The sequence below is a fragment of the Pollicipes pollicipes genome, unplaced genomic scaffold, assembly GCF_011947565.3.
Source record: "Pollicipes pollicipes isolate AB1234 unplaced genomic scaffold, Ppol_2.1 Scaffold_6052;HRSCAF=7182_pilon_pilon_pilon, whole genome shotgun sequence".
Taxonomy (NCBI): Eukaryota; Metazoa; Arthropoda; class Thecostraca; order Pollicipedomorpha; family Pollicipedidae; genus Pollicipes; species Pollicipes pollicipes.
In genome coordinates this window covers 1,414,308-1,434,212 of record NW_023596805.1, presented here as the reverse complement: position 1 = coordinate 1,434,212, position 19,905 = coordinate 1,414,308, and the positions used below count along the sequence as shown (strand labels likewise).

At 48.4% G+C, this 19,905-nt stretch overlaps 1 protein-coding gene and 1 long non-coding RNA gene across 2 annotated transcripts; one reads left to right on the top strand and one right to left on the bottom strand.

Moving 5' to 3' along the window:
* The first annotated feature begins 424 nt into the window (after positions 1 to 424).
* Positions 425 to 9,198, top strand: LOC119104641 (uncharacterized). The gene is made up of 3 exons (XR_005094980.1): positions 425 to 558; positions 6,285 to 6,549; positions 8,036 to 9,198. It is a non-coding gene; the product is annotated as an uncharacterized LOC119104641 (long non-coding RNA).
* A 7,095-nt stretch (positions 9,199 to 16,293) lies between these two features.
* LOC119104821 (uncharacterized) lies at positions 16,294 to 18,970 on the bottom strand. Its single transcript, XM_037228538.1, has 3 exons — positions 18,824 to 18,970; positions 17,529 to 17,820; positions 16,294 to 16,987 (listed from the first exon to the last, which is right to left on the bottom strand). The coding sequence occupies exons 2-3, from the start codon at positions 17,808 to 17,810 to the stop codon at positions 16,865 to 16,867; spliced, it is 405 nt and encodes a 134-aa protein (XP_037084433.1). The 5' UTR covers positions 17,811 to 17,820; positions 18,824 to 18,970; the 3' UTR covers positions 16,294 to 16,864.
* Between the last annotated feature and the right edge of the window lie 935 nt (positions 18,971 to 19,905).

Sequence of the window (19,905 nt, the reverse complement as noted above, 5' to 3'; positions counted from 1 at the left end):
GAAGGCCTGGTGCTGCCGATGACCCAGCGAAATTGGTTCGTGCAAACTTACAATTCAAGCAGTTCATACAAGTTAGCAGTTTCAGCAATCCATGCAAACTAGCAATTCAAGCAATGCATGCAAACTGGGATGACCCATTCCCCACCCCATAGAATAGAGGTTGCAATCACAAACATGACGCCATTCTAGCTCATGCAAGCTGTCCTGACTCCCCCACTGCACAAGGCACCCATCACCTAAAAACTGATCATTCATCTCCCCCTCAAAACAGAGCCTGGCTCCGCCGCTGCGCACGCCGCCGCATCACACACAAAAACAAGACCAGCCATCTCCCCGCAGCAGGGAGCCTGGCTGCGCCGCTGCGCACGCGAACAACGCATAAATTGGGACAACGCACTGTGCCGACGATGTGGCGTAGAAACGGCGGGAGCGGGGGTGCGGGAGCACGTCAAGCCAAGCCAAGCGGCTCGGACCGGGTCGCCGCGGCGCAGCTGTGGGTCCTCACCAGACAGCCGCTTGTTCACCAGACAGCCGCTTGGCGCTTCCGCACGCTGATATGTAAGTTGTCGGCTAGTCGCTTTGAAGTTGGACACGTGTGAAAATTGCTTTCGGGCTTGTGTGGGGAACGTGCTTGATCTGTGTGCTGAACTTACGCTTATGCTCTGAGTGCTATGATGATGATGCGTAGGGGACGATGTTTTACTTCGTTAAATGATCGACTCATGCTTAAATATGTTTTTTGTGTGGATAATTATTCTATTAATATCGGTGTGTCCTTTTGCGCAAGCATTCGAGTGGAAAGCATCGCTCATTCGAGAGATGTCGTAGGATCTAGAGATGTTGCGGCACTCATAGAAGTCAGTTCTAGAATTGTCGGGTAGGCCCCGTCCAGTCCAGCGCGTGTTTCATTCAAGTCACGACGGTTAGTTCCCGACTCCGCCACCGACATAGAGTCAGCAACTCTCTGAGCACGGTTTTTAGCACATTTTTGTCGTTTAGTTGGGTCCATCCAAGTCTGGAAAGTGACCACCATCTGGCTGCCAGCCTGACGTGTTATCTTCCGAACCATGGTCAAACGGAAAGCTTTCCTTCTCAATTTCCCGTAGTACATAATAGCGGGAAATAACAATTTACAAAATTAAAATAGGTTATATTGATGCTTCACTTTTTGTTACCTTTTATGCTAATATTTTACTTTTCCCATTATCAGAGCACAAAACACATCGCGATCATAATATTTTTAACGTGTTACTGGTTCAAGGCGTGACTTCCTAGCATGGTGGTGGGAAAGTGCATGCAAATACTCCCTCACTATCATAATACGTACCAAGAGCATCATTTGCTGTATGCCTGGCTCCACGCCTTTTTGTTTTTCAGAGTATTGTTTGGGAGAATACCAGTCTATGGGATCATTGAAACATTGGAAAGCTGTCGGGAATGCACCGACCTTATTTATGGCTTAAGTTGTGATGACATCTCTTTCATTTGCAGTCTCATGCGGTTTTTTGCGCTTGTTGCCAATATCTATTTCCTCAACAATTTAAGCTGTTAGGTGCATTTGCGAGAAACATTATGCGTATAGATAAGACGGTAGTAATAGCCTTATTCCTCGCAGAAAAAAACAAGGAGAATGAAGAGACAGATGGGTTTATATTTCGGCAACATGCCTTTTCCGAAATCAATTACTGATATTCGTTTCGATAAAGGTATGTTGCCGAAATTACGTAAGCTGTTCAGCGCATAAGCGAGGAACATTATTCACATAGATAATACGGTAGTAATAACCTTGTTGGTCAGAAAACCAGAAGAATGGAGATATAGTTAGGTTGATATTTCAGCAACATGCCTTTCTCGAAAACTTGTACTCTTGTTTCGAGAAAGACATGTTGCGGAAATGTCAACCTAACTATATCTCTATTCTCGTGGTCTTCCGAGGAATAAGGCTAATACTACCGCCTTATGCACGTTGCCGAAATATCAACGCATCTACTTCTCCATCTCCTGGTTTTTCAACGAGGAATAAGGCTATTACTTTTTTCCCGATTTTTCATTGTCCACTAGGATTCCCAGCATCTGTTTAATGTTTTGCTTCCGCGCTGAGCTCTGTGCAAGACGAGACCAGACAGTCATGAAGAACCCAGGAAGCCTAGACAATCCAGACAGTCACGAAGAGCCCAGACGGCCCAAACAGTCCAGACAGTCATGGAGAGTCTAGACAGCCCAGACAGTCCAGACAGTCACGAAGAGCCCAGACAGTCCAGGCAGCCCAGACAGCAATGAAGAATGATGTCTGGGGTCTGCTAGAAATATAAACAGTTCAACAACGGGCAAACACGGCTCGTATTTGCGGGGTTGGCGCACGCGGGCCATCATTTACGAGTTTCATCGCATTGATAAATGATTTAGTTCAGCACCATCATCATCGGCTAATTCCGATCGGTACGCTCTTAAGAAAGCAATACTGTTACAACTGCCGAGCACAGCTCAGTTGAGTTTTCAGGAAAAGGTGGCGCAAATGTTTTCGAATGTGTTGCAATATTATATTTTTATAATACTTTTGTCATGCAATAAACATTATATTTAGGTAGCAATAATTCACCGAGGCCCGTTGTACAAAACTGCTTGGTGTAAGTGGTTTTATCAAGCGTGGTTGTCGTGCAACATTGCAAAATGTTATAAGTGTGAAATTGATCTTGTTAAATATTGGCACGACAGTCTTCCGGCGTCAATGTCTCTAAAATAAAAAGCTCTAACTCAAATCCAAGTTTCGGTTAACCGTGGTGGCATGACCACGGGATCATTCCGTCTTGGCTGAGCAGAAAAGACGCGATGAGATTCCACAAATGCAAGTCGTTGAGAGCAGCATTTCACGCGCCACCCAAAGTGCAGAACATGAACCCACCATTTTGTTGTTTTTTTGGGGGGAGGGGAATTCAAGGTATGCGGTGTCCGATCTCGCAGCCAGAGCATATAAGGGACTTTGAACTGTAAACGATAGTGACAAAGCTCCTGATTGGGCGCGTTTGGCGCGTTTTGGCGCGTTTGGCGAGTCCTTCACGTGTGTTTGCAGCACTGCGTCTTTTAGGTGTGACACCGAATTTTTAAAAGCAATTTTCTGTGCCCACAAGAGCTTTTCTTGCTATATGCTCATAATCACGCAATTAGTCATCATGAGTAATGTGTGCGTGTGACACGCATACTATGCCACACGGCAGATTTCAGTTTGTGCGGCGCCCTTGCGGGATAGTTTTGACCACACGCTTGCTCTCAGCCTCCCCAGGTGGCGCTTGCGCATGCGCGGAGGCTATATGTGCAGAGCTATCCCGATTCCCTAGGCCCGGTGAGTCAGAGGACTGCTCCGGTGACACGAAGGGGGGTCGTGTCCTCGGGGGAATACCACCGGAAGAAAGGCCGGAAGGCAGACGATGGGCGTGAACCCAGCGCTGGTACAGCGTTAATCCCATAGCGAGGCATCACCGTCCAGTTACTATCATTTCCTAGGCATCAACCGGTCGAGAAAAAGTCTAACGATGTCAGGCTGGAACCTTAGATCTCCCGCCTGTGTTGGCACGTGTATTTTCCAACTGCGCCACCGAGGTGGCCATGTGTGAAAAGAAGTTTGTTTCCAACGGTGTGACACCTCTCGGGGTGAATGCAAGCTTTCTAAAAAAAAAATTATCTACATTGTACGCCAGCAATCAACGAGAGCACATGTTAAATCATTTGAGCTATCTTTCAATCGTGTCAAGAACTCTACAATATTTTTCAAGCATTAGACCCGCATTGAGGAAGTTTTCACCTTTGCCCTTCGAGGGGAGGGCACACAATCCCCCCTGACATATCAAAAGTAAGCCAACAGGGGCCGCTCAGAACACGACATTGTAAAGATCTTGCCGAATTTCACTGGGATGTGCGTTTAAACTACTGGAAATATTCCAAAATGAGACTGGATTAGCACTCTCCTACCACTAAGTTAGAATATCCCTTCTAACTCAACAACTTAGCATGCTACGACAATGACAAGACACTGTCGAATAGCTCATCAAAACGCTTTCAGATAGGCACTAGTGGACATTGACAGATATATCCTGCGATAATGTCACGTCAGGTCAAGGAGATCAAGGTGATCATTGCATTGGTCCGACCGGCTATATCGCGAATTTAACAAGCCATGTCAATTGGGGAGCCTGGTCATAAAACTCGTTCAAGACATAAGGCATGTGTCATTAAGTCTTAAATCGTATGCTCTCCAAACAGCTAAACCTGCTCACGAGGAACAAAGTTTGACCTAGCCTCACCCTTAACGCTCTAACACCACTCGAGCCACCAGGACGGTAGCGATACGCTTCATAATGTTTTAGAAGAAAAAAGTAGTTTAAGAAAGATCTTTTGGAGTGCATTTCCTGCGAAAAGTGGGCATTGTATGTCACTTTCCAGCCTATGTCACCGAAAAGACCTTGTGAAAAGCGTTATAGAACATAAACTGTCGGTCTCAAAGGACCTTTTCATCTCCACAGGATGTGCAATAATGATGTAAGCTCAGGTACCCCAAGTTTCACTGCTCAGAAGTTATTTCGGAAAGCCTTACAAGTGGCCCGCACGCCTTCCCGGCCCCCTCGTAGGAAGGGTTAAGTATTTGCGAGGCTTGGAGCCCGCGCTCAGTGTCGGGCCTTGGCAAAGTTCTTTTATATTCGGAGCGTGCTTCCCTGGGGGCTCCCTCAGCGGATGGATTCCGCATGAATGACGAGGACATGGCATATTCTCATCATCCGTCCGTAAATACGATAGCGTGCACTCCCTTGAAATATAACAGCTTTCATTGCATTGCCTCTGACAGACTCACATCACCGACAGTTTGCAATGTTGAAAAGGCGCTAAACTTACGTTTTCTGTTATGCTGAATGCTACAGTAGCCACTTAAATCGCGTGGCAAGTGCCCGTCAAAAATTTGCGAAAAAAATATGGCGGCTTGAGGCGCATTACAAAACGGTTATTGTGCATTCAAATGAAACGAGTATATCAAACATGCCATTCACGCCCCGTATTGTGCATCATACGTAGGGTCGCTCATTAATATGCGGTTGGGTGAAAGAATTGTCGTAAGCGCCTTCAGCCGGCATTTTATATAGTTGGGTTGATATTTCGGCGACAAGCCTTTATCGAAACAATAGCAACAGTGAAGTCGAAGTTGTCTGCCGATGATCCTACTCAATTCTTCAGGTTTTTTTTTGAAACAGCAGACCACAGTGTTTACAGGACACCAACATTCAGGGGATGAAACAAAGACCGATTGCCAGCCATTACCACGATACAGTGCCTGTCTGAGAATTAGCATACGCGAACATACGGATTGCCTTAGGCGATTTGTGAAAATATTAAGAGTGATAACAATCTTATTTGAAACCCCGACGAGATGGCATTATATTACCACGATAACGGCTCTTATCACGGACATAAGATTTCCTCAGAATGCAACAGGGAAGACCCAATTGTTATTTTAAATTATTACTGTGCATTGCCACACAATTTGGAACTTTTACTTTTCGTAAGGCAGAAATTCTTTTTCTAAGGCGGGAAGTGAAACTTTCACTTTCACGTTCCGTGAGGCGAAAATTTGTTTGGTTCACCATGTTCATGCAAATATGACCATGTCTTTCGTCGACTCGCTGGTATACCGCCCAAAAAGGTGCATCACTGGCGTGAGTGTTCAGTTTTCCATTTCTTGGCCATTCGGAACTCGCACGCAGCTTAGTTGCGCCAGCAGCCAGTTCCATAATACGAAGCGGTAAATTTTGTCCGTTGAAAATTTACTCAGGGTAAGCACATGGGAAAGAAATGTGCCTCTTCATCTGATATTTTGATTTTTGGCTGCTAAGGGATAGCGCAAGTCTACAAAGCCAGGTATTTCTTCACAGCTCTTCACAGTCCTTAGTACAATCTGAAAGGTGTAAAATCACAGTTTCACTTTTTCCAACACACTACTAGATTTTGTGATGGAAAACAGCCGCAAAACAAAGGTTAATTGGAAAATTGCACTGTTATTGCAAGCATTTGCGCACATGTCCATGCTTGCAGTAGCGAATCAATATTTCAACATAATACAAACGTTACGTTTCACCAAAGGAATCCATTCCTCATCTAGAACAGATGAATTTCTATAAAGCCCATAGCATGTTGAAATTGCAACACATTCATGCCCCACGACCCATGCGACGACCCATACCGTTCTCCGGGCAGGGGCTTACCATCAACGCCTGAATCAACGCCCATTCCACCGCCCGCAGAGTCCGCTCCAAAATGTGGACAACCCCCGCCGTCGTCTGCGGCGTCTGCCTGGCATTAGTGACGTCCGCCCCGGCCATCGACGACGCCGCCCCCGATAACTACGTCTACGACTATGACGACTACGCCGACTACGGCCCGACCAAGGAATCGCTGCCGTTCACTATCTTCGACGACGTAAAGCCGCGTCCGCCTGCGCCTGACGTCAAGCTGCCGTCAGCCTGCGCCTGGGCTGTGGTCCAGTGCTGCGCCAACCCTGACGCCATGGTGAGGCTGAGGCCAGGGGCGCGCCCAGGCTGGCAGAGGGGTGGGATGCTGAGGGCAGAGGCACGGCCAGGGTTGCAGGGGAGAGGGTTTTGAGTGCAAGGTGCACCCACGGTGGCAGGGGAGGGGGCAGAGGCAGAGGGGGCAGAGGCACACTTAAGGTTGCAGGGGGGGAGGAGGGGTGGGGGCAGAGGTACACCCGGCGTGGCAGGGGATGGGGCGCTGACCGGAAGTGCACGGGAAGGGGCTATTCAACAGTTTCCTAGTTATTCAAATTTCATTAGACCATGTGTCTCCTCTTAAAGCCAACCGTAACAGCAACAGGAGAGCGGTGTCCATGATGGTGGTGTTTCGACATAAATGACGTGATAAGAAATAATTTGATGAACGCTCAAATCTCCTGTAGGTGCACATGCCTTACGCCCCTGGTTTTCTCTTTTACTGCTTTGTTTTCATGTCATTGGCTCGGGCTGCATTGACGTAGTTCTTAGCCTCAAGCAGCCTTAGACGTTGCATACGTTGATGACCAAAGGGTAGTTATTATACACACGTGTCGGGCTGAAGCTCGTTTATTTAGCTTCGCTCGTACACAACTGACAGCCATGAGACCCGTAACAAATGTGAAGCCTATGAATACAGCTACTCTGATATCCAAGTGTCAATGACATTCCCACCCCACATATGTAGGGGTTGGGGGGAAGGGGGCGCGTACTGAGAACGTGTTTCTCGCTGATATATTTACATGCTTTCCATTTATCTGGAGGACTTTTGGCACGCGTCGGGTTATTCGACAACAATACGTGAATTGCGATCCCCGTCCGAGACTTACGCGCATCCCCCCTGTCTCCCCCCGAATATTAGCACCTTGCAACGCCTCTGACGGAGGGGTCCCGAGTGGCTTTATTGGTGGCGAGGTCAGCCTCAAGTGGCCAGGAGGGCGCTGGTCTAAGCCAGCTGGTCTAAGCCAGCTGTGTCGCGTCTCACTCGTGTGAGGCCGCCTGGGGCTTGCGCCGACGATGTTTGTGAAGCCGTGGTGAATGTTTCACGCTATGGTGCTGAAACCTTTTGGATATTTTGGGAAACGGTTTTGCCTTCTTTCTGTGCAACACCATTGACTTGTGCTGGTTTTTGACAGTGGGACATGATGAGTCTTTGACCTCTCCCTCCCTCTTTTATCCTCGGTTTCGTGCTCATATTTTTTACATAACAGGCTACGACTCAGAAAAATGTCTTTGCAACGTGGGCCGAGCGAGTTCGTTGAGTACGACGTGGCGTAATGGCTTCATTGTATCGCGCCCTGGCGTCATTGCATCGCGTCATGGAGTCATTGTATCGCGTCATGACGTCACTCTGTCGCGCCATGGCATCACTGTATTGTGTCATGACGTCATTGCATCGCGCCATGACTTCATTATATCGTGTCGCGACGCCACGCATGGGGGAATCGCATGGTATGTTGTTCTAAAGGCTTAATCCCCTTTTGTTACAGGGAAGCCGAATCGGCTGTTTTTCAAACGTTGGTTGCTCCGGCGCCTGGCTACAAGACTTCTGCAAACCAGAAACCAAACAGCTAGTGCTGAAAATGGTTTTGCAATCTTTCCAGTTGACGCATAAGAAATAGGGTTGGCTATTTGGGCGCTGCAACTGTTGTTGACGCAATTCTATAATTTCATGGTCATTTGTCGCCGCGAAATGCTGGAGTTTTATGTCAAAATTGACTCAAAATCCGGCGTTTTCCGTTTGCGGTCATGACAATTTCTGCATGGTCAACACGATCACTTTTCATCATTTCAGGCACGCTATAAGCCATTCTCGGTCAGTAAATTGTCATTCTCAGGTACATCGTGGAAACAGAACTGTCCAAATGCAACTATCTGTAAAGAGAAGGTGACAATGCCTGAGAACGACTGGGAGCCTATTGATTGTGTTTTGGTCGCTTTAGATACCATATTGTTGGTAACAGTCGACTGTGTCTGAAGAACTATGAGGCACAATCCACAACGACGGAGTCATTTCAGTTGGCTATGTGTACCGGCCATCGAGAACTGCGCCAAGAATGTGCGAATGGTAACGAATGTAAGTAAGTCGTGTGACTACGTGTGACTACTAAGCGTGTGATTCGGACACATAAGTGAGATAATGCACGGTTCGATCAGGTGAATCACCCTTAGAAGATAGATATATGAATCTGGTCAGGTTAATGCGTGTCTTAATAACGCCGACTCAAAAATTCGCAACCGTTGCGGAAGCCGCTGTGTCCATGCTAGCCTGACCAATGTGACGATACGTCTGGTGTTTTCATTCATTGTAAATATCTTCCACTGGGTGGTTCCCGGTGACCATTACACTCATGATGAAATACATCGCACTCGATAAAAAACTGTTTTTCTTGGTGCGGCGCGTGACGACGCAATGCCGGTGGTTAGCACTTGAAGATGCTTTCGTGACAAATTTTTACGTAGCTGTTTCCTCAGTGCCAACGAAACAACCGCCATGAAACGCTTTCTCATCACTGCGAGTCATTAAATCTTATAATGCATAGTGCAGTATAACACACAGCGAAACTATGGGTGACCGCTATGCGTAACTGCATTGCAACAGTGCACGCCGTGGGATGGCAATAAACTCTCCTCGGTTTACGATGTTCACTCAGATGACTTTTTCTACAAAGCTACTGGTGTAAGTTCAAAAAGCACTCACTTACCTCCTTGTAGCTTGGGGTCAAATTTGAGAGGAGTTTTCCTCCAAACTACCTTAATACTTAATGGCAGCCTACCAATCCTCGACGCGCGGGGGGAGGGGCGTTACGACATCACCAATATCGCATTACCGATATCATGGAAAGACGGTAAAAGTGACAATGCAAAATTGGTGTAGCTGATGGAATGTACACTTGAACGCTTTACAAAAAGGTCAGCTGGTGCGTTACCTCATGGAGCTATTATGTCGCCTCTAACGGACATCAAAGCCATTTTACTAGCATCAGCATTTTGCGGATAGTGACGATCTGGGGTTGCCTTACACACTCTGACATTTTGATAAGCATCAATCCCTTGCTAATTAAAAAGCTCGGTAAAAGTAGGCGCTTCTCTTTTGATCTTGATGGCCGTCACCAACTGACGTTCGTATAAAGATGGTTCTCGATGTGTTGGCAAAAATGATTCATCACCGCACAATTCTCGACCGATGCACGTTTCGTGGAATTCGAGACCGGGCAGTACGTGAATGCTCTGAAAACGTGCGATCGTTTAAGACATGTATGCGCACCAGCATCATTTATATTGCTGTCATCGTTAGTAGATTGTAGCCGGCATAAACCGTTTCCTTTAGCATTCTTCTCTGTAGGTCATCATCATTGTACACCGCCGATTACCTTAATGATTCTTTGAAATCAACAATCATTAGTTATATCATCATCATGTGATCATCACCACATGATCACTATCACCCAAATGTGATCGCAGATGACGTCAACGTCACTCGAATAGTCTCCTTCCACTTTCAGGACTCTGAGATCACGAACGCGACTCACAGGTCCTGACACACCAGAGGCCAGCACGTCGAGTCACCGTGCTCACCATGGCGTGGGAGGCTCAATTCAGCGAGCTACCGGGAATACATGACTATTCGCGCCACCTCGGTGCCCTCGCGACTAATTTTGGCTGTCCGCGCCTCCCACAAGGTCCTCAAGTGACTGAATTGGCGGTAGCCGGTGACTACCACTTCCGCGACGCTGTGACTGGTTGTCGTTTCTTATTTCGAGCCCCCGCGGACAGTCACGTGACATTTCGTCGGCGCATTCACGTGATCACGTGACGTTTCGCCTGGCATAAGCCAGCGGTCACGTGACAGACTCCCAGGACGCGCTGTGGCCACGCAACAGGAGCAGGAATATCAAACGGGCGACGCGGCCTTCCCAGCCCGAGATAAGCTGAATCAAAACAGCGGGCGACGCAACAGCTGCAGAAGATTGACACCCGTGATAGGGCGGTCTTTGATTCGGCGAGGCGTTGCATTGCAAATGTCTCGCGCGTCTTGACGCTGCGGTTATGCAGCGTGACGCTCTGGGCTGTCCTCCCGCTTGTGAAGGCAGCATCAGATCGCCACGATGGCTTCGGCTCCGCTGAACGTCGGAAACCAGATTCTTGCTGCAAACTCTGAACCGACTGGTCTCTTGCGGCCGCGGCTCCGGATCGTGGGTTTTGCCGGATCCGGCCAGATCCGGCAAATCCGCCAGGATTCTGGTTTGATGTGTAGCGCACAGTACTTGTCGACTTAGGGAGCATCCCCCCCCCCTTCTTAACACCTAAAACTCTTTAGTTTCTGACCTACACACCTGCGGAGATGTGCAGGCTCCTTCGCGCGGATTATTTCAAGATCACCCAGACACCCATGACGCAATGATAACGTCATTCAAATCCTAGCATTTCATGGGCCATGCGGCGATCAAGGCGAAAAAAGACATCCTTGCCGATTTGTTCACATGTGACGTTCCTGAGTGCGATTTCCAGATATAATGGCCGTCAACTCTCTCAATCGATGTTGTGCAAGGTGTGGTGACGCAATCAAGCAATTAAGTATTGTGAAAAATATTAACTACGTGGGGGAAATTGTGTCGTCTAGGGCAGTCCTTTCCACTTCAAAGTATACTTATTGTCAAAAGTGAGCTTATTTCACCACACCTGATGCTTGCTTCAATATCTTCAAATTTGAAGCATTGTCTTTAACGTCTTTCGCTGGGAACGCCCTGTTAAAGTCCTGTAGACAAAAATCCAATTCTACGGATTACGCGGGACCATAGGATAGTAAAGCCGAAGTAATAATTTTCCAAGACGAACTCTATTGCCTGTGACAATGGTGCTATTTTGGATATTACGTTTCGACCGGTTTTCTTCACCCGATTATTTTTCAAACAGTATTTCACCAACAGATGCCAGTTGATCATGCGATGTGCCTGCCAATGGCTGCCTGGCAGACAATACCTACAAGGCCTCATTCATGGCATTCGAGGACGTGCGGAGGTGCTTAGGAGGTGCGGTTCGCGACTGGCTGGTTTCCGCGCTCAGTGCACCGTGAATGTCATATGAATTATATAACCATGACACCCACTCACTTCACACTCATCACACGACAGCAACTACGTATTCCAGGAGTGAGACCATCCCAAAAATGCTGAGGATGCGGGTATCATTTCTAGGTACGTTCTTTCTTTGTAACTCCGTAGGCGCACATTCCACGATAACTCGACACGTGCCTTACACCCTCTGCCCTTAAATTTTGATCGAAATGGGTCATAATGGTTGCCATCAGCGCTGAGGTCGCCTATGACATTTCTTAATCTCTCATCTGCACCGTTTCGGAGTTAGAGCTTTCGGCAAGTTCGAATTGCGTGGTTGCACTGGCAATTTTTTCTCTTTTATGGCAATTTTTTGTGGCAATTTTTCCACTCTTTTAAAGAAAGTTTGGCAAACCTATGCGTTGAAATGTTCAGCAAACTGTCCAGAATGTTTTTATGCCGCTCTTAAAATCGCCATTGCAAAATAGATAATAATCAGGACACAGTGAACTTTTTTTGCAAGGCACGAAGAACAATTATCCTATCTGATATTGACCTTTTTTCTTGCTTGCGTTTAAAAGAGCGTGGTGTGGTCCTCAAGGTCCAAAAATAAAAGGAGTGGTCCTCCGCTTGATCATTTGGGACCTTTCAGAAAACTATACTTTCGTAGTTCAAGGCGAGGTTCAGCTGTTTCACCAGAATGCAAAGCAATGCACGCCGCATCTTTTCGTGGTATATTAACTAGAACCTGGACAGCTTACGCCTACGAATTATTGCGCGCTGTCAGACACGATGAAACATAATTTGCGGTTGCGGTCCATACATTTTTTCTATTTTCTATTTCTACAGCACCTTTTACCGGAAGTGAAAAGCCCCATTTCACACATGAAAAAATGTTTTTCTTTTCAGATGGATCCGCTACGCAGTGCAACAACGGGTCCAGTTCTTTAAATACTTAGTTTCATGAGGGGAACTTAAGCGCGAAGTGCAAGTGTCATAACGTCGCCATATCCTATAGGAAGAGCCCTTTCCACACGGTTGGGGACCTTGAAAAGGGTTGCTGCCGGTGTCAGCCTGTCGCGCTTCCATTCAAATTATCTTCTCTCTGCTGAGAAGCTATGCCAGCTGTTGCAGAGCAAGGCTAATGTGCAGACAGTATGTTTCCGCGTACCGAAAGGAGCAGTCCTTCGCGAAGAGAATGACCTCAGCACCAGATTGCCTACCGCTAAGACTGTCAATGGGACAATTCAGGCCTGCAGAGTAAGCCCAGCGAGTGCTCGGACCGCCACTGTCGGTGAGCTAGATTCAGGCGTTGAGAGGGAAGTAGCAGTCGCTTGATTTCAAGAGCATTGATAAGTCAGAGAAGTTAGGCTGAGTCACTGGCGCACTGAATCGACTTCCACGTGAATGCGAGCCATCTTGATCTAAGCTTAGTGCTCCCTCACAACGTCCTCATTTTCCGCCGCCTGTGCGGAGAGACGCGTGGGAGTTACTGCGCCGGCAGCCAACGGTGGATGGCTCAAATAAAGTGTAGTCCCTTATTTTGACATCCTTTCTTAACCTTCCAGGCCGATAACCACCTTTTTTGCTTTAAATTATGGGTTAAAACTACGCCACTTTACACGTGAACGACAATAGGCTCTAAATCACGTAGGAAAATGGTTCTGGTTGCCTCACGATATTCATAATATCACAATCAAGATTTATTGTGCAATGACGGTTCCAACTACAACACACACACACGTAGCCTAGAAGGTTTTTGAACCAATCTGACATCCATACTTGTAAGGTTTTCTTTCATCGTAGTAAAAAAAAGCCTCCGAACGTAGCCATTGAACTTCACAGCGGGAAAATACCAGAGGCTGTGACTCCGAGATCGCTCAACTCAGAGGCACGAACATGTCACAGGCGTCTCCAGCGCCGCTGACAGCCACTGTAACCCATTTGACCCAAATCCGAGAGATGAGGGTATAGAACTGACCCTTCAACCTGTCGATTTGTTGTGGAATGCCCTAGTGAGGCGCTCGTTTTCTGCAGACCGCAGATACACCTCTAATGAACAGTAAAGCTACGCCCATAAGCCAACGCCTCCGGAAACACCGATGTTAAGCCACGACTGAGTCATGCCTGAGGCGGTTGTACTCATGGTTGTAATCAATCACTGCACCACATCGTTTATCAACAGGACGCGCCTGCCCGACCTCATTAAAACCACAACGAGCGGAAAACCCGCTCACTCCACCCACTACTAAGCCGCGCCTTTGCCCACCACTATCTCGCCTGGCCGGCCGCAGGCGGCGTCGCCCAAAGCCGCGCCGCGGGAAATGCGGCATCCGTCTGCGCGTTTGCGGTTGAATTGGGACGACCTTGACGGGCCGCCAAGGTCACCGCGTCTGGGGTTGAATGTCGACGATTGCTGTTACGAGGAAGGCCTGCTTGAACGAATATTCGTCGGGCGCCGGTGATGGCTGTTGAGTGGTGAAGATCGGGCCTCTTGCTCGCGATCTGTCTACACATGTCTGACGACCTTCTGACATGAAGTGTTAGGTTAACTTACCTAGGAAAGCCCTTACTCAACACCGGTAGCGTTGTTGATGACGTTACGTTAATCCTTACCTTTTGAGGCATGTTACGACGATAAGATGGATATGAACCGGACGTACTTGACATAAGCAGGCCGCAAATCCTCCACTTTGCAACGAAACGTTATGACTAGCATTGCACGAACGCGTCTCCTACGCAATGCGCACCTTCACATATGCGCAGCACGTGCAGAAGCGAGCGTAAATGTGCGTTTCCTTGCAGCGCGCGCGTGCGTAATGACGCTCCCAATGGGTTAACTTTGCACGTCGCGTTCGTTGCCGCGCACGTGCACGAGTCACGATATTCCACGCGGAGACCAGACTCACGCGGGAACCAGACCCACGCGGGGACCAGACCCACGCGGAGACCAAACTCACGCGGGAACCAGACCCACGCGGAGACCAGACCCACGCGGAGACCAGACCCACGCGCCTCGCGCCAGTGATTCAGTGATCCGCGTGATTGCCGTAGTTGAAGCGCACACATTTGATCTCCGCGACTCGCGGTTTTCACGGAATCCCGGCTTCTGCACCAGATGCCACGAATCAGCTTCCGCTCCTCACTGCAAACATTGCCGCCCAATTCTAGATAGGAAGGCAGCGACGCCCTGACTCATCATGTCTTTGCGGGAATGTGGGAAGGGTCATTGCATGGCAAATGGCTTTTTCCATTCGTGAACGGATGAGCGGAGGTATATTGTATTGCGCTAGGTACATTGCCTTTCATTATATATACTTGCATTTAGGGCGCAACAGAAGAAAAGATAGCATTTCAACTTACACCTCATTGCTCTGCGTGCCTACACAGCCGCCCATAACGACCTAGACTTACTGCCAATCTGGCAACGGTATAACCATATACTGGATATATTCATTGCTCTAGGAGATAAACTAACATCCTCCAAAAACTTTACAAACAACAGCGGACGCGGTATGTTCAGGGTTCGTCTTAATGGAAGACCACGAGCGCGAGCCCACGAGCCCAGAATCCCACGCTTATCGATATTTATTCTTATGCTCTGGTCTGTTGACGTGTTAAGTAGTCTTGCTGGTTTTGGGTTTTTGTTTGCTAGTTTTTTGCGGCCTTTGTTTTAAAGTTACCATTCCCAGGACATACTATCTGTAATCAGAAAGGACGGCACGACTTAAACGAGGCAGCACGTTATGGTGTTTCGTTGTAGTTAAAGGTATTGCCAGTTTTTCAGCCGCTTTAACACGTTGGGCATTTACACATAGGTGGTAGTAGAATTTTCTTGAACAATTGCGATGGCTAGTACTTCGTCTGCCCTCTAAAGCATCACGCGCAAGATTATCAGCCTGAAGATTTCGCCGAGTGGTCACTCAGACTTCACTAGTTTTAAAGTACACGAGTTAGAGCGTGAGTTTTAAGGTAGTCCCTCAAAATGCAGCTAGAAACCTGGCGTCGCAAAGAAATTACAACGCAGACCGTTTGCTAGACGTTAGTGCAAAACATATTTTGAAACGATCTCTCCAAAGCATTATTGTTAAAACACCTTTAATCTGGGCTCAGTGGTACGTCACTTCCTTTTCGGAAATACGTTTGGTTTTGACATGTCTTGAAATAACCATGATTGACAATACAATTAGACGTGGCGGCTGTTTGATGGACGAATCAGCCTCCCGGAAGGCGTGGCTTCATCACCTTCAGGACGATACATATTGGTAGATCCAGTATAACGACTCGTGGAAGCCCTCCCCCCCCCCCCCCCACCCCTGAATCGCATACCAGTCCCCAAAAATCCTGCCTAAAGGGCGGGAATTTTTATCCCGTTGTGTCCACCTAGATCCACTCCCGATAAGGCGGCCGGATTTATTGGTATGTACTACGGCGCAAGGTAGTTTCTGCCGTCATGTTGCAATATGCTATAGCTTCTAGTGTAACTGCTGCAAACGCATCGTCAAAGGCTGCAGCATCACCGAGGCATGCCCATAACGCGATCACGTTTCGTTTTTCCCTGTGCATGCAATTTGTGCTCTGTGTTCCTCCTTTTAGGAGATTGGACTGACTGGCATACTAGGTTAAGATCTTATCATCGATGCTTTTGCAGAACGTGCATGGGCATACATGCTCACTGCAGAACAGACAGCTTCGGCGTGTTAGGGTACTTGTATTCCATACTTCCGTGCCACATATGGTATGAGGTGCATACACGATGAGAGCCAAACGATGAGATGCGTTAGTGTAACAACAACAACAAACATAACAAACACTTCACATGAACGCGTGTCGTATGAAACAGGTACAATTGTCGAGACTCGCAGGTGGTAGTAAAGCCATGCGTGGGTACGTCACGTTTTTCAAAGACTCAGAAGCCACTCATTCAGTTCTTTCTCACGCAACAACACCACTACAAAGGATGTTGATCTTATCCATCCTTATAGATGAAGCGTCTATTCATTCGGCGAAGCTAAGGAAGGCTGGGCCAAATTATCGCTCAAGCTTCTCTTCGAAAGCCTTGGGAATTTTGTGTTCCTCTCAAGGCTCCACATCACACCTAAAGGACAAAAACTGACAAAAATCGCCCGCAACCAAAGCCCATCTGAGTCTACCACTCCTGCCAACCATATTCGGGCTACCCTCCCACGGCTGCTGCTACAACATCATCACCGCACAGACTCGTCACTCTCCTCCAGCCCGAGCGCCCCCTGACGCCACGCATCAGTGCTTCCGCAGCGAGTCCAGCACCATCTTGAAGATGGTCTGCTTGATGGTCGGGGTGCACAGGTCGGTGAACCAGGCGCCACTGCAGCCGAGGCGGGCGAAGCAATCGGCGCGGTTGCTCTGCAATAGTGAGAGACTCTGTTAGAGTCATGAGTCACGAGAGTCGTGGGCTCTGCCGCAGGACGAAGGACGCGTCCCCTCCAATTTTTACGGAACTTTACATCGTGCCTGTTACACGATTTGGAACGACACGCATTGGAAAGCTCCATGCTCCATTTCATTTTTCACCCGTGGTAGAGCCATTGTCAATGAGAGAGGTCCTCCTTGTGGTTTAAATAAAACGACACTTGAAATCGCTTGATTTGGTCAACATCAACAGCGTTTGTTAATCGATAACAACAGGCTCACAGACACACGTAAACTGAAAACGTCTCTTAATTTGCTTTTTTGCAATCCGTTTTTAAAACTCGTGTCTGAGTCGCTGAATGAGTTCTGTATATTGTGCTACCTGGCACCAAACGTCAAAAAAATATGGACGCCAAAAGACGTCAAACGTCAAAAAAACGTCAAAGACTTCAAGACTTCAGACGTCAAAAAAGTAAATATGGTTATCAACAAGAATGCTTAATGACCTTCTACTTGACCGGGCCTGGGCACTCACCCGTCGGTTGGGGATGTCGCAGCACTGCACCACGCCCCAGGCGCAGACCGACGGCTGCGTCTGGTCCCAGCGCGGGCTCCTCGGCTGCACATCCTCGAAGATGGCGAACGGAAGCGACTTCTCCTCCCTGCGCCGCTGCTCCTCGTACTCGTCGTCGTACTCGTCGTCGTAGTCGTACTCGTAGTCGTAGTCATCGTCGTCGTCGTCGCGGTCGGGGGTCGGTGCGGCGGCGGCCAGCGCCACCAGAGCCAGCAGGAGCAGCGCGAGTGTGCTGGTATTCATGTTGGAGGACCTGCCGGCGCACAAGGCACGAGTTATAGGAGCGTTGTGGGAGCCTGTCACTGTCTCCAGTGTGAGCGTGTTCAAATAATGCAATTATGCTTGCCGCGCGCTCCAGTAGTGAGTACCAGGTCCAGCGAGCATCGACCCCTTGTAGCGAGCATTGACCCCAAACCTCAGCCCAACTCCTTCAGACACCCGATCACGGACATCCGCACGGCGGAAGTGAACAACGCCACCAAGCCATAGAAATATTGTTCAGTGCGCTTTTTTCAGCTCGTCGCCCCGGGTAGAAAGTGGTTCGTGTTCGTTATCGATCAGTAGCAATGTGGAATGGCAGCAACACAATCTCAACGTGCAATTTCATGACGGCAGTCTGAGCCAGCAAATAACCTCCTCATGGTGGGTAGGAGCCCGAATAGGAGTTGAAACACATTTCACCATACGACAAGCGCACTGGGTATCCGCGTGCACATGTGGGCATTGTGACTGGCAGAGGTGGGATATGTCTTGCCAAAAATGTAGCTTCAGTGATGGGTAGAAATTTATCGCCTAAACTCTCTAAACTCGTTGCGTAACGCTTTTTAAAGTTTTTTTTAATGTTTTCTATTAAAAATATGACTGTATTAAAATCATTCAGCTTAACATTTCTCCCAAACGAAAGGCAACAACACACCGACCGGCTTAGATACGTGGCACAGTAGTTATTTAACAGGACGTAATCCAGCAAGGCTTCTGCGTGGTAAGGGCGACGAAGGTTCCAGCGTGATACAGTTATTTCCAGCGTGATACCCCCTCCCCACAACGTTTTAAACATGGAGAATGTGGCCCTTAAACGTTGCAGAGAAGAAGTCAGCCAATATCCTGTCGTGCTACCAATTTACGGCTGTTATAACATTCACAACACAGAACACTCCATAAGCAACACAACATGCAGGCTGCCACCATCTTTACACTTGGAGGGGGGGGGGGGGACTGGCCCTCCGAATGAACATCGTGTGTCATAAACCTCTAACCTTTTCTGAATCGACTTCTCACTTCTCGTCGTACGCTTCTCACTTCTCGCCGTGCGCTTCTCACTTCACGCTGTACGCTTCTCACTTCTCGGCGCCGTCCGTGCCCGTCGTCTCTCGGTTGCACACTGCTCTGCATCGGCCGGGCGGCGTCTATAAAGGGCACCAACGACATCCGGCGGTGAACCAGTGACGTCACCGCCCGGCGTGGGGAGACCAAAGATTCGCGGACGCCGCGAGGCGGGGCGCCGCCAGCTTGGAAAAGCCGGAACAGCCTGCAAGCGCCCCGCGGAAGCGCTGACTACGCGTTGTGCGTGTAGCGTGACTGGCAGGTAGTGAGGTCCTCCATGTTCGGGATTTGCGCGCGGTGAATCGTTGGCAGTGCTTAGCATCGGTAATGCGACGGATTTTCTGCGGAGCTCGGCGGCAGGCGTCCGTATGCATCAGCGCGCGGCTGCACATGCCGCCCGCGATCAACCGCGATAAGAGAGTCACCTGTCTGGCCGATAATCGAAGGACGCTGATTGGCTCGCGGGGCTCTGAGTGACGGTGCGCTGCTTGGTACCGCGCCGGCGGCACTTGGTGCCATTAGGCGTAGTTTTTGGAGCGAGGTTACACAAACCTGCGCGAAAAGTGCTGAAAGTGACGTGGGCTCGTGAGAATAGACTGAGCTGCTGCAGCGACATCGACATAGCTTTTGATGGGCTTACACCACAGGCAAAAGAAAGGATATGAGTCACCCCCATCTGTTAAAGGTTTAAAAAATCCATAACACTACGCATTATGCTTTATGTAGAAAACAATAATTTCAACAATTAAATTACCTTTCTTTACATTTCATTTACGTAAATTCGAGCACCATTGGTCTCGCGTATCACATCCACAACGCTGGACTAGTTCAGTTGGTTATCGCGGTGTGTCTCGGCGGTAGTTGTGTCGGAGGTCAGCGCTTTAGAATAAATTCCCATAAATGACGACAACGCTTTGCAACTGCTTCTAAAATTTACGGTAGTAGTATGCGCTATCGTTGGTAGTTCCAGATTATCCTTTCCACAGTACATTTGCCTGCTAGTTCTTCCCAACCA

Coding starts and splice junctions, on each gene's coding strand:
- LOC119104821 (XM_037228538.1), bottom strand. CDS start 17,810: ATGAATACCAGCACACTCGCGCTGCTCCTGCTGGCTCTGGTGGCGCTG. Junction 16,988..17,528: donor GCGACATCCCCAACCGACGG/GTGAGTGCCCAG, acceptor TCACTATTGCAG/AGCAACCGCGCCGATTGCTT.